General features: G+C 43.9%; 1 protein-coding gene across 1 annotated transcript in view; it reads right to left on the reverse strand.

Moving 5' to 3' along the window:
- Positions 1-264: 264 nt before the first annotated feature.
- LOC144502020 (uncharacterized) overlaps positions 265-19685 on the reverse strand; it is a 46602-nt gene continuing 27181 nt past the window's right edge. Inside the window, exons 3-4 of the mRNA XM_078226036.1 lie at positions 7290-7451; positions 265-3725 (exon numbers count right to left, since the gene is read on the reverse strand). Coding sequence (XP_078082162.1) covers positions 2942-3725; positions 7290-7451 — 946 coding nt within the window. The 3' untranslated portion in view covers positions 265-2941. The remainder of the gene's footprint in view (positions 3726-7289; positions 7452-19685) is intronic.

Genomic DNA, 19685 nt, shown 5'->3' on the forward strand with positions numbered 1-19685 from the left:
GCTCGGAAGATAGCAATCTGATTTTTGCCTCCTACGCCATCTTCTCAGTTCTCCACGCTGATTGATCAGCATGGCGAGCTGTCAAGATCACACTATATATCGCATCTTGAATTAGCCTAAGTATCCAACAATAATTGGTTAATATAAATGTCTGCCAATTTATACTTGGTCCCTGACACCTGATGTTTTAATACAGAATGTTGCTGAAAGATCAGACAGCTCCAAATAAAGGTTGTGTTTTATCAGCATTTTCTGTTTCAAATTCCAGCATCTGCAGTATTTTAGTTTTATTAAAAAGTTATACTTAACAGTTATAAAGCCTCTTTCATATAATCAAACACCCAAAGGTATTACATACTCACATTATAAAATACAATGTATAAACATATATTCAGTCAGATGGCCAAAAGCTTGATCGAAGATGAAAATTTTAATGTGGATATCCAAGGAGGAGGGAGAGAGAGATAAAAGGTTGGAGATATTTGGGAGGGGATGTCAGGGTCCAGGCAGCGGAATACACAGCCACCCATTCTTGGGAATGCTCAAGAGGTCAGAATGAGGTAGTATAGAAAACTCGGGGTGGCAGAGATGACAAGAGTTAGGCAGGGATGAGTTAATTAGAAAACAATGATGAGAATTTTAAAATCATGATCATCTTTGACAAGGAGCCAGCGTAAGTCAGTAAACATATGGCGGGCGGGCGGGTCAAGGGTAGATCTTTTGACCACCAGAGGTAGCAGTAGGAGTGTCAAGTGAAGACAATAAAAGTGATTCCCTGGCTATCATTAGATAGAGAAGAATGGAAAGAGAGCAGCCCCATCCAGCTAGGCAACAGTGGAGAGGTGTTGGAGCAGAATGGGGTGGTCAACCTTGTCTAAGGCTGCAGACAGGTGGAAAAGGACGAGAAAGGATGGATTACATTTGTCACACTCTCAAAGAATATCATTGGTGGATTTAATAAGAGCTGTTGCAGTACTGTGGCAGGGGCAGAAACCTGATTGGAGGGATTCAAACATGGAGTTCTGGGAATGATGGGCACGGATTTGGGAGCTGACAACACGTTCATGGAGTTTGGAGGGGAAAGGGAGGTTGGAGAAGGATCAGTAGTTTGCAATGATGGTGGAATCAAGGGTTTGTTTATTAATGATGGGCTGATGATTGGAGGTTAAAAGGAACAGTACCTGAAGAGGAAGAATCGTTAACAATGTCAGTGATGTAGAAAGATAGAAAAGAAAAGGGCTACTATAAGATTGGCAGACTCTGCTAGAGTTTTTGTTTAATCAACTTAGATGTAGAATTCACTTTATCAATGGAGAGCAAGTTTGTTAGTAATTGTAATTAGGTGTTTTAAATACTTTGTAGTTTTAAATGTACATGTGGTACCTTAATTAGTTCATACATATAAATATATCTATACATTTTTAGAAATTAAACAAAGAAACTTTGATGCACAGTTACAGAGTGCCCCTTTGAAACCAAACATACATTAGATACATTCCTTTAAAGCACCCAACTGTTGTAATCACAAGACCATAAAGACTTAATTGCCTCACCAGACACTTTATCGGAAACAACTGATACAAGAGTGAGTTTTAATGAAGCTGCCTTCACAGTTTCTAATCAAATCAAGAGTCGGAAAGATATTAATGTCTTAGCTAACAAAAAAGTTATGGCAGGGGACTTAGTGGGAACTGACAAGAATTAATGGTAACATAATGATACCTCTTGAAACTGTAAGTAGTGATAAAAAGCTCAGTCATTATGTTAGCAATAAACAAAACTTATCAGGGCTATAATTGGGAAATATCCTGAAGACAAGATGAGTTGACCACATCCCTCAGAGATTCAGTTAACTTCACTGACAAGGCCATAAAATACTAATGGCTTTTGTAGGCCCCCTTTATCAATTAAAAGATACCATGTGAGACTGTTTTAGTGAAGATGCTTTGTGAGGCTGCTATCAAAAATAGAGTAAGAGTATGCCGGCTCCAAGTGGAGAGGATCTCCAAGAAGATCGCACATATCGACACAGACATCAAAACTCTGACTGTTTACCCCAGTCCAACGCCGGCATCTCCACATCAAAAATAGAGACATGATGTCTGACTAAGAGACCAGAGGACAGGCTTAGGGATGATATATTGGGGTATCCCACAAGGTGTCATGATCTCATAGATCAAGGTGGTTCAGTATTTTTTTCTATTGGATCAATACGTAAAATACGTCATTTGTAACACTTTTTTGGTTGGATTGTGTCCAACTGGCTGTGAGCTGCAGAATTGTATAAACCAGGATGATTTTCTTCGTCCATTGGAGTGACCCATTGTGCCGAGAACCAACCACCTTGCCATCAAGTAAAATAAAGACAATCTGTCAGTTAAGTATCTTGTGTTAATGTGTGTTTGTGTTAAAATCAAACTCGGAAGTCAAGATTTCGACAGTGAATGTGCGAAAATTGGCTGATCAATTTAATGGGAATTAAATTGATTCCCATAGCAGGAGGTGGGTCTCATGGACAACATGAGCATTCAGAGGGCATAAGGGGAAATGGGCAAGAAACTGGAGAAAGATGCACTTCAAGACTCAGACACTGCGGAACTTGAGACAGTTTGTCCCAGTGAGCTCGTGTAAGGGAGAATCAGCAGAGACTGCTGATGGTATTGTCTCAATCTTAGTGACAAAGAAGCTTCATGAGCTCCTCACACTTGTTGGTGAGGATGGAGGAGACAAGGGAGAAGGAGAGACCTTTAAAAGAAACTAACTTGTGTCAGAAATGTTAGAGATTCAGCACTGTGTTCTTAACAGAAGGTGATTTATTTGATTTGATTCAGAATATTAGCACTGATAACTATGTTGGAGGTTACCAACATCAGCAGAAACAGACCCCAAGGAACATGGTTCAGCTCTGGATGTGATTAAGAGCAAAACCCAATCCCTGTAGTTAGTTGTGAACTTGCTGATGTCTCAGCAAGTTGGATGAGGTAGTGAATCCCTTCCCACACTGGGAGCAGACAAACGGTCTCTCCCCAGTGTGAATTCCCTGGTGTGCAGTGAGTTGAGATAAGTGTCTGAATTCAATCCCACAGTGAGAGCATCTGAACGGTTTCTCATCACTGTGAACCCGTTGATGACGCATCAGCTCCCCAGAGCTTTTAAAGCATTTCCCACAGTCTGGGCATTGAAAAGGTCTCTCATCAGTGTGAATTCGCTGGTGTGACAGCAGATGGGATGACTGAGTGAATCCTTTCCCACAGTGAAAGCAGGTGAATGGCCTCTCCCCAGTGTGACCTCGCTGGTGTACAGTGAGATCAGATGATTTCTTGAATCCAGTCCCACAGTGGGAGCACCTGAATGGTCTCTCATCTGTGTGAACGCGTTGATGGGACATCAGGTCTCCGGAACTTTTATAACAGTTCCCGCAGTCTGGGCATTTAAAAGGTTTCTCCCCAGTGTGAACTCGCTGGTGTGTCAGCAGGTTGCATAACTGAATGAATCCCTTCCCACACTCTGAGCAGGTGAACGGTCTCTCTCCAGTGTGAACGCGCTGGTGCTTTTCCAGGTCAGATGGGGATTTGAATCCCTTCCCACAGTTTCCACAATTCCACGGTTTATTGCCATTCTGACTACATTTATGTCTCAACATGTTAGAAGATCGGCTGAAGCCCCATCCACACACACACGTTTTACGGATTCTCCCCACTGTGAATGTTGCTTTTCCCTTCCATGTTCAAAATCCAGTGATATTCAGGTTGCGATAAATGGGGTGACGCTGTCAGATCCTGATGTGATATTTGGTTTTAGTTTCCCAACTGCAAATCCTCCCCTTCTGATAACCTGTGAAATTCAAAGCAGAATATAAAGGAGTGAGAGAGAACTCTCAAAATGACAAAGGCAGGTTGTGAAATTGAGCTGAATGAATCTGGTAATATTGGGAGCCGGAAAAAAAATGACCATTACAGCTGCTGGATTGTTGTAAAAACGCAACTGGGTCGCTAATGTCCTTCAGCAAAGGGAACCTGCCACCCAGTCTGCGTCTACACAAGTCTCGAGCCTCTTCAGGATGAGAGAGAAAGATGAGGGGAGAAAAGAGACAGCGAGAGGTCTGTCAGAAGCAGTGGTGAAAATGTATCTTATCTAAAATTTCACTAGAGCTTTGACAGAATTTCCCAAATCCTCCACCTCTACCATCTAGAAAGACCAGCGTAGCAGGTGTAATGTGAACACCATCAGCTCCAAGGTCTTCTCCAAATCGCACACTTTCCTGACCTGTTTGACACCCAGCACTGGATGAGCTGAAATTTCCTCCCTTTAAATATTGGGAAAACTGAAGCCATTTTATTCAGTCTCCACTCCAAGCTGCACTCCCTAACCACTGTCTCCATTGCTCTCCTTGAACACCATTTCAAGACAAACCGATTGCTCACAAAAATATTTCACCCCAAGATGGGCTTGCAGCCACATCTCCACATCATCATCAAGACTGCCTATTTCCACCTCATTGTCTCTCGACTCCACCGCAGTCTCAGATCTGCTGAAACTCTCATCTCTAGACTTAACTATCCTAACACACTCCCAGCCGGCCTCCCATATCCAACCTGCCCCTAATCCTGAGGTCACCCAAAACTCTGCTGCCTGTGTGTTTACTCGCTCCAAGTCTTGTTCAGCCATCACCCCTATGCTCCCTGACGTGCAAGGTTTTCAGGATGAGAAGCAACAACATTTTAAAATTCTCATTCTTGCTTTTCTCAATGATTGTGATCATCCCTCTCTCTCGAATCTCCTCCAGACACACATCCTCCGAGATCTGCACTCATCTAACCAGTCCCATGAACATTCCTGATTTCAATCAATCCTCCATTGGTGACCATTCTTTCATTTGCCTGGGCTACAAGCGCTGGAATTTCCTCCCTAAATCCCTCCACCTCACTTTCCACCTTTAAGATTCTGTTAAAAAACATCCCTCTTTGACCAGGCTTTTGCCCACCTGCCCTAATATCTCCCTATGTAGCTTATTGGCAAATGGTACTTTGTATTCTTGTCTATAAAATGACTTATTTTTGTACCTCTTGGTACTTAACGTGCAGGTTCAGTCAGCAGTTAGGATGCAATGTTAGCATTCATGTCGAGAGGGCTAGAATACGAGCGGGGATGTACTTCTGAGGCTGTATAACACTGGTCAGACCCCATTTGGAGTAATGTGAGCAGTTTTGGGCCCAATATCTAAGGAAGGATGTGCTGGCCTTGGAAAGGATCCAGAGGAGGTTCACAAGAATGATCCCTGGAATGAATGGCTTGTCGTATGATGAACGGTTGAGGACTCTGGGTCTGTACTCGTTGGAGTTTAGAAGGATGAGGGGGGAATCTTATTGAAACTTACAGGATACTGTGAGGCCTGGATAGAGTGAATGTGGAGAGGATGTTTCCGCTGGTGGGAAAAACTAGAACCAGAAGGGGCACAACCTCAGGCTAAAGGGACGATCCTTTAAAACAGAAATGAGGAGGAATTTCTTCAGCCAGAGTGGTGAATCTATGGAACTCTTTGCCACAGAAGGCTTTGGAGGCCAGACCATTGACTGTCTTTAAGACAGAGGTAGATAGGTTCTTGATTACTAAGTGCATCAGGGGTTATGGGGAAAAAGCAGGAGAATGCAGATGAGAAAAATATCAGCCATGATTGAATGGCAGAACAGACTCGATGGGCCGAGTGGCCTAATTCTGCTCCTATGTCTTATGGTCTTATCTAAAAGGCATAAGTACAAATTATAGTCTCTGACTTGGACATATATCGTTGATCTGCCTCATCAACCAGACATTGTAATTCAGAGTGTAAAGCAGCTTGGTGGACAAGTTGTTTGTCCTTGGAAAAGATTGAACAATGAACATGGCGGCCACAAATGCGCCGTATTCCACATTGCTCCTCATAAAGATGGCGACGGCGCAGACGCACAACTGCACATTCTCCACTGGAAACATGGCTGCCATGAATGGGGTCTGTAACTGGAAAACAGCAGGGCTGCTCGGTGCAAAATGAGTGACCGGAAATTGTTTTTGGGAGTGTGCGGTTTACCCCAAATGTCTACGAAACCTCTCCTCCTCCCATCCAGTCGCACCGTTCCTTCTTTCCAGCATTTTAATCTACTTACCGATTGCTTATTCAATAGCATCATTCTATCGCCATTATCCACACTGCGCATGTTCGGCTCCGCCGCTCATTCACTCCGATTGGTTGGAGGACCAGCCGCTCCCGCCCGGTACTCCAGCCCCTTTCCTACTGGTCCGGAGCTGCCGTCAATCAGCCGGGCATTGTGAGGTGTCAGTGTGAGAGGTGTGGCTGACAGAGTGAGATGGACAATGAGGGAGAGTTTACCTGAGTCACACTCACGTTGCATTGAAATTGTGACTTTGAGAAGAGCTGCTTCAATACTGTGACAGGGACACAAATCTTCTTGCAGGATTCAAACATGGACTTCCCGGAAAGGTGGGTATGGATTTGGAAGATGAGCAGAACATGGGAGAGGAAAAGGAGGTTGGAGATTTGTTTGGGGGGGGGGGTTCTTCACAAGGTTGTTTTTTTTTATGACCTGCCATCATCACCTCCTCAATGAAAGATTTGAGAATTTGAGAGAGGAATGGTACCTGAACAGAGAGAACCATTGGAAATGTCAGTGAACCTGGTGTCGTTGGGTGATCAATTTAGTGGGGAAAATGTCAATGGAATAGGAAATGGGTCTTGTGGACAAGATGAGCACAGAGTGGGCTTGAATGAAGAGGAGAGGATAAAGAAAGATTTGGGTTCAGGGCTCAGAGAAGGGGCAATTTTAGAGACACTTTGTTCAGGGGCTAGTGGAAAGATTAGAAACATAGAAACAAGAAGCAGGAGTAGGCCATTCAGTCCTTTGAGCTTGCTGCGCCATTCATTTTGATCATCGAATATAATATCCCGATTTCCTCCTTCCCCACCAGCAGGAATAGCAGCTTATCAGATTGTCTCAGTCTTAGTGACAAAGAAGCTCCATGAGTTCCTCACACTTGTGAGGCAGGAGAGAGGGAGAGCCCATCAAAATGAACAACCCAGACCCGCAGTGAGAGCAGCTGAACAGTCATCAGCGTGAACATGTTGATGATGGGACATCAGTTCCCTGGAACTTTTAAAGCACTTCCCACATTCTGGGTGTTTAAAGGGTTTCTTGTCAGTGTGAACTTGATGGTGTGACAGCAGTTGGGATGACTAATTGAATCCCATCCCACACTCGGAGCAGGTGAAAGGCCTATTTCTAGCGTGAACTTGCCGTTGTCTCTGCAGGTGGAATGACTGAGTGAATCCTTTCCCACATGTGGGGCAGATGAAAGGTGTCTCCCCAGTGTGACTGTTTTGATGCTTTCTTAGATCACTCAGGTATTTGAATTCCTTCCTGCAATCTCCACATTTGTACTTCTTCTCCCCAATCTGACTGTATTTATGTTTTGATAGACCAGCAGATCGTCTGAATTCTCATTGACACACAGAACACATGTACAGTTTCTCTCCACTGTGAACGGTACATTTTCCTTCCATTTCAATATCCAATGATATTCTGGTTATGATAAATTGGCTGACTTTCAAATCCTAATGTGATGTTTAGTGTCAGTTTTCTGACTGCAAATCCTCCTTCAAATACCCTGTTAAATTGATTTAAAATAAACAAAGGAGTGAGAGAGAATCTAGAAAAACACAAAGGCAGTTTGTGAAATTGAGCTGAATGTATCTGATAATTTGTAGGGCTGGGGGAAGGAAAAAGTAACCATGAAAGCTGCCGGATGTTTGGAAAACCCAACTGGTTCAGTAATGCCTTTCAAGGAAGGGAACCTGACAGATAATCTGGGATTGCACAAGACTCCTGCTCGCAAGAGAGGAGAGGGAGAGTAAGAGAGACTGAGAGAGAAGTGTGTTGTCCAAACCTGTGTGTTAACTGCAGATAATTTTGGTCTAATCTCGTTTGTTACAGAAGCATCTAAAGGAGGTTCCTCTGAACTAGATTGGGAAAGAAATGGACTCAGAATATCTTCAGTCTGAATCGCTTGAGGGAAAATCATCAATGTCATAGGCTCCCAACATCATGTGATACTAATGATTACTTTGTGCCCCATATAATTTCAATTGGTTAACATAGTACCAACCAGCTTTCCCAGTGTCTAATCACACTTTGTACATAGATGGGCGAGCTTTGTCAATTATGCCATAAGGACCTGAAAATCTAGGAGAGAAAAATGTACCAGGATTGTAAAGCTGAAGCATCAACTTATGCCCTACAGCATACCCAACTGGATTTACCTTACTATTAAAATAGGCCTTGCCCTGTTGTTTCTTCTGTCCCATTTGGCAGCTGCTGCCATATGTGCAGCCTGCACACTACTTTCTCATGATTAACAGCCATAAGTACTGGTTCTGAGACATCTAACCCTAACAGATAGTCAACACCTCTCATAGGATGCCCAATCATTAGCATGTGAGGTGTATATCCAGTGGAACTAACAACAGTGTTTCGTATTATCATTAGAACAATCGGCAACGCTATGTCCCAGGTAGAATTATTTTGATGTACCATCTTCTTAATCATACTCTTTAAAGTATGGTTCATTCATTCTATTAGACTGAGGATGATATGCTATATGGAATTTGAGTAATTCCAAACATTTTCATAACAATTTGCATTGCCTTCCCAGTAAAATGTGTCCCCTGGTCTGATTCTATACTCCGCGGTAACCCCCATTTTGTAAAAATAATTTGTACCAAAATTTGAGCAGTGGCTTGAGTGGTATTAGATCGCACAGGGAATGCCTCAATCCATTTTGTAAAGGTGTCAATGATAACCAGGACATACGTGTAATCTCCCCTTGCATGGTGGTAGAGGACCAATATAATCAATTTGAAGATTAGTCCAAGGTCCCACTACAGGCTGAATATGTCATAACATCCCCTTTTGTGCATACCTATCGGGATTGTTCTGTGCACAAATCAAACAGTTTTCAACGTAATGCCTCACATCATCACTGAGATTAGGCCACCAACACAATCTCTTAATCCATTCTACTGTGGTATCTATGCCTTGATGACCATGGTAAGAGTTTTAACAACACCAGGTTAAAGTCCAACAGGTTTATTTGGTAGCAAATGCCATTAGCTTTCGGAGCGCTGCTCCTTTGTCAGATGGAGTGGATATCTGCTCTCAAACAGGGCACAAAGACACAAAATCAAGTTACAGAATACTGATTAGAATGTGAATCTCTACAGCCAAACAGGTCTTAAAGATACAGACAATGTGAGTGGAGGGAGCATTAAGCACAAGTTAAAGAGATGTGTATTGTCTCCAGACAGGACAGCTAATGAGATTCTGCAAGTCCAGGAGGCAAGCTGTAGGGGTTACTGATAGTGTGACATGAACCCAAGATCCCGGTTTAGGCTGTCCTCGTGTGCAGAACTTGGCTATCAGTTTCTGCTCAGCGACTCTGCGCTGTCGTGTGTCGTGAAGGCCGCCTTGGAGAATGCTTACCTGAAGATCAGAGGCTGAATGCCCGTGACCGCTGAAGTGCTTCCTCACAGGAAGAGAACAGTCTTGCCTGGTGATTGTCGAGCGGTGTTCATTCATCTGTTGTCGTAGGGTCTGCATGGTTTCCCCAATGTACCATGCCTCGGGACATCCTTTCCTGCAGCGTATCAGGTAGACAACGTTGGCCAAGTTGCAAGAGTAGGTACTGTGTACCTGGTAGATGGTGTTCTCACGTGAGATGATGGCATCCGTGTCGATGATCCGGCACGTCTTGCAGAGGTTGCTGTGGCAGGGTTGTGTGGTGTCGTGGTCATTGTTCTCCTGAAGGCTGGGTAGTTTGCTGCGGACAATGGTCTGTTTGAGGTTGTGCGGTTTGAAGGCAAGAAGTGGGGGTGTGGGGATGGCCTTGGCAAGATGTTCGTCTCTTACTGTGTTTACCCCAGTCCAATGCCAGCATCTCCACATCTTGATGACCATGCCCATCATGATATTGGTAAATAATTTGATTCCATCCTGCCTTGGTACTACATACTGTCCCTCTTTAAGAATCACCCCATCTTTCAGTTGTAATTTATCCTTCCATCTGTCATAGGAAGTTGGATATACCCCTTGCTGCGTTTGTTTTAAATCAGCATCTCCACTCTGAGCCAATTTTTAATCTTCAATATTAGTCTGACTGACTGTAACGGCATCAATCTGATCCACAATTGGAGGCTGCCAAAAATCTCTTGAATAAGTCCTTTGTTTCGCCAACTCATCAGCCCTGACATTACCTCTTGGTGAAGTATTATGTGACCCTTAACTTTAATAATGCCAAATGTCCTACCATCAGCCTTCCAGAGAATGCATTTTAACAAAGCTGCAGACGGTAATGGTTTTCCATCTGCAGACACAAAACCACAAGCCTCCCATAGTGGCAGAAAATCAGTTAAGCGATTACAAACATACATGCTATCGGAGTAAATGTCTACAGGCGATGGGAGTACATCAGAATGGCTTACTATATAGGCTATAGTTGCTAATTCCACTGAGCACTCATGTTACTGGGCAATTTTAAAGCCAATTCCAGGAGTAAATTTCCTTGCTGGTCCTCTACATATATCTCACAGCCTGCCTGTCTGACACCATCCTCCAGTCTTGAATATCCATCAACATTAAACATGTTGTGATTGCTGTACATTCTCTTCCTGCACAGCTAACTATTGTCCCTCCTGTTGTTTTGACACAAATGGGACCTTGGGATCATTAGCTGCCTCTACTTGGCATTCATAAGGTTCACCCCCATAATGAAGATTATCTTAGAATCCCTACAGCACAGAAAGAGGCCATTCGGCCCATTGAGTCTGCCTGCAAGGCACCCCAATCTACCGCATTACCCTCATCCTGCACCTCAGCTGTCTCAAATATACACATCATTCCCTGCTGTATTGGTAATTGTGACTTCAATTTTTCAATTTCTCACTGGCTCTTTGAATGGTCAGCTGCGGAAGCCTGCTTTTCATGACTGACTTGGTGTAAAACCTTAAATGCTGTCTGCAGATTTGTGCATTTCTGTTAACACAAACACAGCTTTTCCTGCCTCATCCTTTTCAATAATAGCTCGCTCCTTTTCATGAAAAGCTTTTTCACACTGGATCTGAAACTAAGCCAAGTACAGCATATTAGCTTGATTTCTTTGTTCTTGATCTGCCATTTAACTCGAAGCCCTCCTATCTCTTTCTCCGTGCTATCCATTTTAATTTTAGCATCCTCCTGCACTTTCTATACTTCTATATCTATACCTGCTGTAACTCTTTCTGTCTCATCTTCATTGTTACTCGTAGTTGTTCTATTTCTAATCTTGCATTCTCTAGTTCATAGATCATAGAAAAAAATCATAGAAACCCTACAGTGCGGAAGGAGGCCATTCGGCCCATCGAGTCTGCACCGACCACAATCCCACCCAGGCCCTATCCCCACATATTTACTTGCTAATCCCTCTAACCTACGCATCTCAGGACTCTAAGGGGCAATTTTTAACCTGGCCAATCAACCTAACCCGCACATCTTTGGACTCATCATTTAAACGCTTAACTGCCCTGTAGCTGCCCTGTAACTGCCCTGTAACTGCCCTAAACAACTCGCAATCACTGTAACTTTACTCATTTTATCTGCTCGCTTCCCTTGGGCTAGGCGCTGTTCGTTCCAACATTTTTGACCCACGGATCCCAGATCCTCTTCACTAATGATACAAAATTCCACCCAATGTGACCATTTTTTATGGAGATAATCTCTTAACATTTCTTCCCATTTTGAACTCTCTGCCATTTCCCCCATTACTTCTAGATTAAACTAATGGAGGAAGTCAGGCAATTTAGCCCAGAAACTTGCTTTGTGGTAGAAATTAGTTCCTACTCCCCCTATGCCTGGCGTATCAGGAACGTGAACAAATCCACCCTCCACAATACTACCAAAAGATAGGTCTTTAATCCCTTCTCACGGCCGGCAATAGAGTTACCACCGCCCCTGTTTAAGCTAGGGTCCCCTATACTGCATTTATTAACTCAGAGTAAACATCAGGTTTGTTCAAAATCACTCAAGTTTTAAGAGTCCAACCCAGAGCAAATTTTACAGTTACTTCTTATTGAGTCGCATCTGGGATGCCATTTATGTTGTCCAAACCTGTGTGTTTTAACCTCTAGCAAATAAAGACATAAAGTCGACTTTAAATACTTAAACACAATGTCCTTTATTCTGTAGCTACTTAAACAACAGTAAATACTTGCAGTGCACAAACCAAATACTCACTATGTGTTACTTTACTTAGGGTAATCTAAGGTTGATTTCCACTTGCAATTAAAACCTGGTCAGGATTTTGTTGTCGCATGGAATCAGTTCTTTGTTCTCTTCTCCTTCCAGATGTTGTCTCTCCTTGTGAGCTTGGTTCTCCACACTGCCTTTCTAAACAAGCTCTTTGTGTTAGCAGAGTTAAAGCTCCAAAGATTCCTTGGTAACCAGCTAATGAATTTATCAGAACCCCAACTGCGTCGTTCGATTAGGCCAATCGAATCCAACCATAGTATCATTGGTCACTTCAGGCCTCACCATCTAAGTGCATATTGTTTACATTCAAATGCCCAGCGAAGGAACACTGGCTCCAAGAGTCTGTGAATAACTCATCCCTGCCAAGGACAATGAATTGTTGAATCTGACACCTTGTGTCCTTTGACAAACTCCAGGCCACTGGCCATAAGGAAAATCCAGCATTATGAAAAAACAACTTTAGCCAAAAAAATCAGGTTTGCTTGATTGAAGATCATATTAAAAATTAAAACTCCATTCAGCCACAAATGGGAGAACAGAGGGTGAATGAGAGATATTGCATATATCTACATTTTGACCAGAACTCTGACAGAATCTCGCAAATCCTCCACCACCTAGAAGTACCAGGGTAGCAGGTGTATGTGGACACCATTACCTCCAAGTTACACATGGTGATATAGTTCTAACTCAGGGTGCTGTGTGACTAAGATATGAAACTTCTGGTGGTGCTATTCCTGTACACCTCTGTCCTTCTTGGATATAAAGATGCTGGCTTCAAAGGTGCTGCAAAAGGAGTTTTGGTGCATGATGCAGTGCATCTTGCAGATGACACACACTGCTGCCACTGCGGTCAGGGAAACTAGGATTGTTCTGCTTGAAGCAAAGTAGATTGAAGGGAGATACAAGCAAATTACTGCAGATTCTGGAACCTGAAACAAAAACAGAAAATGCTGGAAAATCTGTCAGTCTGACAGTCGCTGGGGAGAGATATCTGGATGACTTTTCATCAGATTGAAGGGAGATTTGATAGAGATGTAAAAGTTAATGATAGGTTTACATTAGGTAGATAAAGTAAAGGAATTTGCAATAACTAATTATGAAAGGATTACAGGACACATATGAATCAATTGGTGCCAGAGATGCAGGAGTGTGTGAGGAAGAAATTTCTCAGCAGCTGAGTGGTAATAGAACCATAGAACCATAGAAAATTACAGCTCAGAAACAGGCCTTTTGGCCCTTCTTGTCTGTGCCGAACCATTTTATGCCTAGTCCCACTGACCTGCACTTGGACCATATCCCTCCACACCCCTCTCATCCATGAACCTGTCCAAGTGTTTCTTAAATGTTAAAAGTGACCCCGCATTTACCACTTTATCCGGCAGCTCATTCCACACTCGCACCACTCTCTGTGTGAAGAAGCCCCCCCTAATATTCCCTTTAAACTTTTCTCCTTTCACCCTTAACCCATGCCCTCTGGTTTTTTTCTCCCCGAGCCTCAGCGGAAAAAGCCTGCTTGCATTCACTCTATCTATACCCATCAAAATCTTATACACCTCTATCAAATCTCCCCTCAATCTTCTACGCTCCAGGGAATAAAGTCCCAACCTATTCAATCTCTCTCTGTAACTCAGCTTCTCAAGTCCCGGCAACACCCTTGTGAACCTTCTCTGCACTCTTTCAATCTTATTTACATCCTTCCTGTAACTAGGTGACCAAAACTGTACACAATACTCCAAATTCGGCCTCACCAATGCCTTATATAACCTTACCATAACACTCCAACTTTTATACTCGATACTCCGATTTATAAAGACCAATGTACCAAAGGCACTCTTTACGACCCTATCCACCTGTGACGTCACTTTTAGGGAATTCTGTACCTGTATTCCCAGATCCCTCTGTTCAACTGCACTCTTCAGAGTCCTACCATTTACCCTGTACGTTCTTCTTTGGTTTGTCCTTCCAAAGTGCAATACCTCACACTTGTCTGCGTTAAATTCCATTTGCCATTTTTCAGCCCATTTTTCTAGTTGGTCCAAATCCCTCTGCAAGCTTTGAAAACCTTCCTCACCGTCCACTACACCTCCAATCTTTGTATCATCAGCAAACTTGCTGATCCAATTGATCACATTATCATCCAGATCATTGATATAGATGACAAACAACAATGGACCCAACACCGATCCCTGCGGCACCCCACTAGTCACAGGCCTCCACTCAGAGAAGCAATCCTCCACAACCACTCTCTGGCTTCTTCCATTGAGCCAGTGTCTAATCCAATTTACTACCTCCCCATGTATACCTAGCGACTGAACCTTCCTAACTAACCTCCCATGAGGGACCTTGTCAAAGACCTTGCTGAAATCCAGGTAGACAACATCCACCGCCTTCCCTTCATCCACTTTCCTGGTAACCTCCTCGAAAAACTCTAATAGATTGGTCAAACATGACCTACCACGCACAAAGCCATGTTGACTTTCCCTAATAAGTCCCTGTCTATCCAAATATTTGTAGATCCTATCCCTTCTCACACCTTCCAATAACTTGTCCACCACCGACGTCAAACTTACTGGCCGATAATTTCCCAGATTTCTTTTGGAACCTTTTTTAAACAACGGAACAACATGAGCCACCCTCCAATCATCCGGCACCTCCCCTGTGAATACTGACATCTTAAATATGTCTGCCAGGGCCCCTGCAAGTTCAACACTAGCTTCCCTCAAGGTCCGTGGGAATACCCTGTCCGGTCCTGGGGATTTATCCACTCTGATTTGCCTCAAGACAGCGAGCACCTCCTCCCCTTTAATCTGTAAAGGTTCCATGGCCTCCCTACCAGTTTGCCCTCTTTCTGTAGACTCCATGTCCGTTTCCTCAGTAAATACGGATGCAAAAAAACCATTTAGTATCTCCCCCATCTCTTTTGGTTCCATACACAGTCTACCACTCTGGTCTTCAAGAGGACCAATTTTATCCCTCACTATCCTTTTGGAATAGGGGAGATCCTAAATGAATACTTTGCATCGGTATTCACGAAGGAGAGGGGCGTGTTAACCAGGAGTGTCTCGGAGGGAGGTGTTGACCCGTTAGAGAAAATCTCCATTACAAGAGAGGAAGTGTTAGGTTTTTTAGGGAACATTAAAACTGACAAAGCCCCAGGGCCTGATGGCATCTATCCTCGACTGCTCAGGGAGACGAGAGAGGAAATTGCTGGGCCTCTGACGGAAATCTTTGTCGCTTCTTTGGACACGGCTTGAAAGGATACTGGAGAGGGAGGGGGAGGATCCAGTTGTTGTGGTCCATGTTGGTACCAACAACATAGGCAAATCTAGGAAAGAGGACCTGTTTAGAGATTATAAAGAGCTAGGATTCAAATTAAAAAACAGGTCCTCAAGGGTCATAATCTCCGGATTACTGCCCGAGCCACGTGCAAATTGGCATAGGGAGGCAAGAATAAGGGAAGTTAACACGTGGCTGAAAGAGTGGTGTGGGAAAGAAGGGTTCTTTTTCATGGGACACTGGCATCAGTTTTGGGGCAGGGGGGACCTATACCGTTGGGATGGTCTCCACCTGGACCGAGCTGGGATCAGTGTTCTGGCGAAGAGAGTAAATGGGGTGGTCAATAGGACTTTAAACTAGAGATTGGGGGGGAAGGGAAAGTCAGGGAACCAAGAGGTGAAGGAATCAGTGGGAAGCGTAGCTGCTTAGGATTACAAAAAATCACGAAAAGACAGCACTCAGGAGAGGTTACGATAGTCCCCATCTCACAAAATATGACACAGTGTCTGGAAAGGCTCAGTAGACCAAGGTCCACCACACTACGAAAACAAAAAGGGACGGTCAATAGGGAATTAAAGGTGCTATATTTAAATGCCCGCAGTGTCCGGAACAAGATAGATGAGCTTGTGGCCCAGATTGTGACTGGCAGGTATGATGTGGTAGGCATCACAGAGACGTGGTTGCAGGGGGTTCAGGACTGGCAGTTAAACATCCAGGGATTCACAACCTATCGAAAAGACAGAGGGGTGGGTAGAGGGGGCGGGGTTGCCTTGTTAATTAGAAATGAAATTAAATCAATAGCACTAAACGACATAGGGTCAGACGATGTGGAGTCTGTGTGGGTAGAGTTGAGGAACCACAAAGGCAAAAAAACCATAATGGGAGTTATGTACAGGCCTCCTGACAGTGGTCAGGACCAGGGGCACAAAATGCACCACGAAATAGAAAGGGCATGTCAGAAAGGCAAGGTCACAGTGATCATGGGGGATTTCAATATGCAGGTGGACTGGGTAAATAATGTTGCCAGTGGACCCAAAGAAAGGGAATTCATTGAATGTTTACAGGATGGCTTTTTGGAACAGCTTGTGATGGAGCCCACGAGGGAACAGGCTATTCTGGACTTAGTGTTATGTAATGAGCCAGACGTGATAAAAGATCTTAAAGTAAGGGAACACTTAGGAAGCAGTGATCATAATATGGTAGAATTCAGTCTGCAATTTGAAAGAAGGAAGGCAGAATCAGATGTGAAGGTTCGACAGTTAAATAAAGGTAATTACAGGCGCATGAGGGAGGAACTGACAAAAATCGACTGGAAGCAGAGCCTAATGGGAAAGACAGTAGAACAGCAATGGCAGGAGTTTCTGGGAGTAATTGAGGACACAGTGCAGAGGTTCATCCCAAACAAAAGAAAGGTTATCAGAGGGGGGATTAGGCAGCCATGGCTGACAAAGGAAGTCAGGGAATGCATCAAGGCAAAAGAGAGAGCCTATAATGTGGCAAAGAGTAGTGGGAAGTCAGAAGATTGGGAAGGCTATAAAAACAAACAGAGGATAACAAAGAGAGAAATAAGGAAGGAGAGGATCAAATATGAAGGTAGGCTAGCCAGTAACATTAGGAATGATAGTAAAAGTTTCTTTAAATACATTAAAAACAAACGGGAGGCAAAAGTAGACATTGGGCCGCTCCAAAATGACGCTGGTAATCTAGTGATGGGAGACAAGGAAATAGCTGAGGAACTTAATAAGTACTTTGCGTCAGTCTTCACAGTAGAAGACATGAGTAATATCCCAACAATTCAGGAAAGTCAGGGGGCAGAGTTGAATATGGTTGCCATCACAAAGGAGAAAGTGCTAGAGAAACTAAAAGGTCTGAAAATTGATAAATCTCCGGGCCCAGATGGGCTACATCCTAGAGTTCTAAAGGAGATAGCTGAAGAAATAGTGGAGGCGTTAGTTATGATCTTTCAAAAGTCACTGGAGTCAGGGAAAGTCCCAGAGGATTGGAAAATCGCTGTTGTAACCCCACTGTTCAAGAAGGGAACAAGAAAAAAGATGGAAAATTATAGGCCAATTAGCCTAACCTCAGTTGTTGGCAAAATTCTAGAATCCATCGTTAAGGATGAGATTTCTAAATTCTTGGAAGTGCAGGGTCGGATTAAGACAAGTCAGCATGGATTTAGTAAGGGGAGGTCGTGCCTGACAAACCTGTTAGAGTTCTTTGAAGAGATAACAAATAGGTTAGACCAAGGAGAGCCAATGGATGTTATCTATCTTGACTTCCAAAAGGCCTTTGACAAGGTGCCTCACGGGAGACTGCTGAGTAAAATAAGGGCCCATGGTATTCGAGGCAAGGTACTAACATGGATTGACGATTGGCTGTCAGACAGAAGGCAGAGAGTTGGGATAAAAGGTTCTTTCTCAGAATGGCAACCGGTGACAAGTGGTGTCCCGCAGGGTTCAGTGTTGGGGCCACAGCTGTTCTCTTTATATATTAACGATCTAGATGACGGGACTGGGAGCATTCTGGCCAAGTTTGCCGATGATACAAAGATAGGTGGAGGGGCAGGTAGTATTGAGGAGGTGGGGAGGCTGCAGAAAGATTTAGACAGTTTAGGAGAGTGGTCCAAGAAGTGGCTGATGAAATTCAACGTGGGCAAGTGCGAGGTCGTACACTTTGGAAAAAAGAATAGAGGCATGGACTATTTTCTAAACGGTGACAAAATTCATAATGCTAAAGTGCAAAGGGACTTGGGAGTCCTAGTCCAGGATTCTCTAAAGGTAAACTTGCAGGTTGAGTCCGTAATTAAGAAAGCAAATGTAATGTTGTCATTTATCTCAAGAGGCTTGGAATACAAAAGCAGGGATGTACTTCTGAGGCTTTATAAAGCACTGGTTAGGCCCCATTTGGAGTACTGTGAGCAATTTTGGGCCCCACACCTCAGGAAGGACATACTGGCACTGGAGCGGGTCCAGCGGAGATTCACACGGATGATCCCAGGAATGGTAGGCCTGACATATGATGAACGTCTGAGGATCGTGGGATTATATTCATTGGAGTTTAGGAGGTTGAGGGGAGATCTGATAGAAACTTACAAGATAATGAACGGCTTAGATAGGATGGACGTAGGGAAGTTGTTTCCATTAACAGGGGAGACTAGGACGCGGGGGCACAGCCTTAGAATAAAAGGGAGTCACTTTAGAACAGAGATGAGGAGAAATTTCTTCAGCCAGAGAGTGGTGGGTCTGTGGAATTCATTGCCACAGAGGGCTGTGGAGGCCGAGACGTTGAGCGTCTTCAAGACAGAAATTGATAAATTCTTGATTTCTCGAGGAATTAAGGGCTATGGGGAGAGAGCGGGTAAATGGAGTTGAAATCAACCATGATTGAATGGTGGAGTGGACTCGATGGGCCGAATGGCCTTACTTCCGCTCCTATGTCTTATGGTCTTATGGGTGAGGTCCCTGAGGATTGGAGGATAGCGAATGTGGTCCCGTTGTTTAAGAAGGGTAGCAGGGATAACCCAGGAAATTATAGGCCGGTGAGCTTGACGTCCGTGGTAGGGAAGTTGTTGGAGAGGATTCTTAGAGACAGGATGTATGTGCATTTAGAACGGAACAATCTCATTAGTGACAGACAGCATGGTTTTGTAAGAGGGAGGTCGTGCCTTACAAATTTGGTGGAGTTTTTTGAGGAAGTGACAAAAACGGTTGATGAAGGAAGGGCCGTGCATGTCGTCTATATGGATTTCAGTAAGGCATTTGACAAAGTCCCACATGGCAGGTTGGTTAAGAAGGTTAAGGCTCATGGGATACAAGGAGAAGTGGCTCGATGGGTGGAGAACTGGCTTGGCCATAGGAGACAGAGGGTAGTGGTCGAAGGGTCTTTTTCCGGCTGGAGGTCTGTGACCAGTGGTGTTCCGCAGGGCTCTGTACTGGGACCTCTGCTATTTGTGATATATATAAATGATTTGGAAGAAGGTGTAACTGGTGTAATCAGCAAGTTTGCGGATGACACAAAGATGGCTGGAATTGCGGATAGCGAAGAGCATTGTCGGGCAATACAGCAGGATATAGATAGGCT

This window comes from Mustelus asterias, chromosome 12 (assembly GCF_964213995.1).
Source record: "Mustelus asterias chromosome 12, sMusAst1.hap1.1, whole genome shotgun sequence".
NCBI classification, from domain to species: domain Eukaryota; kingdom Metazoa; phylum Chordata; class Chondrichthyes; order Carcharhiniformes; family Triakidae; genus Mustelus; species Mustelus asterias.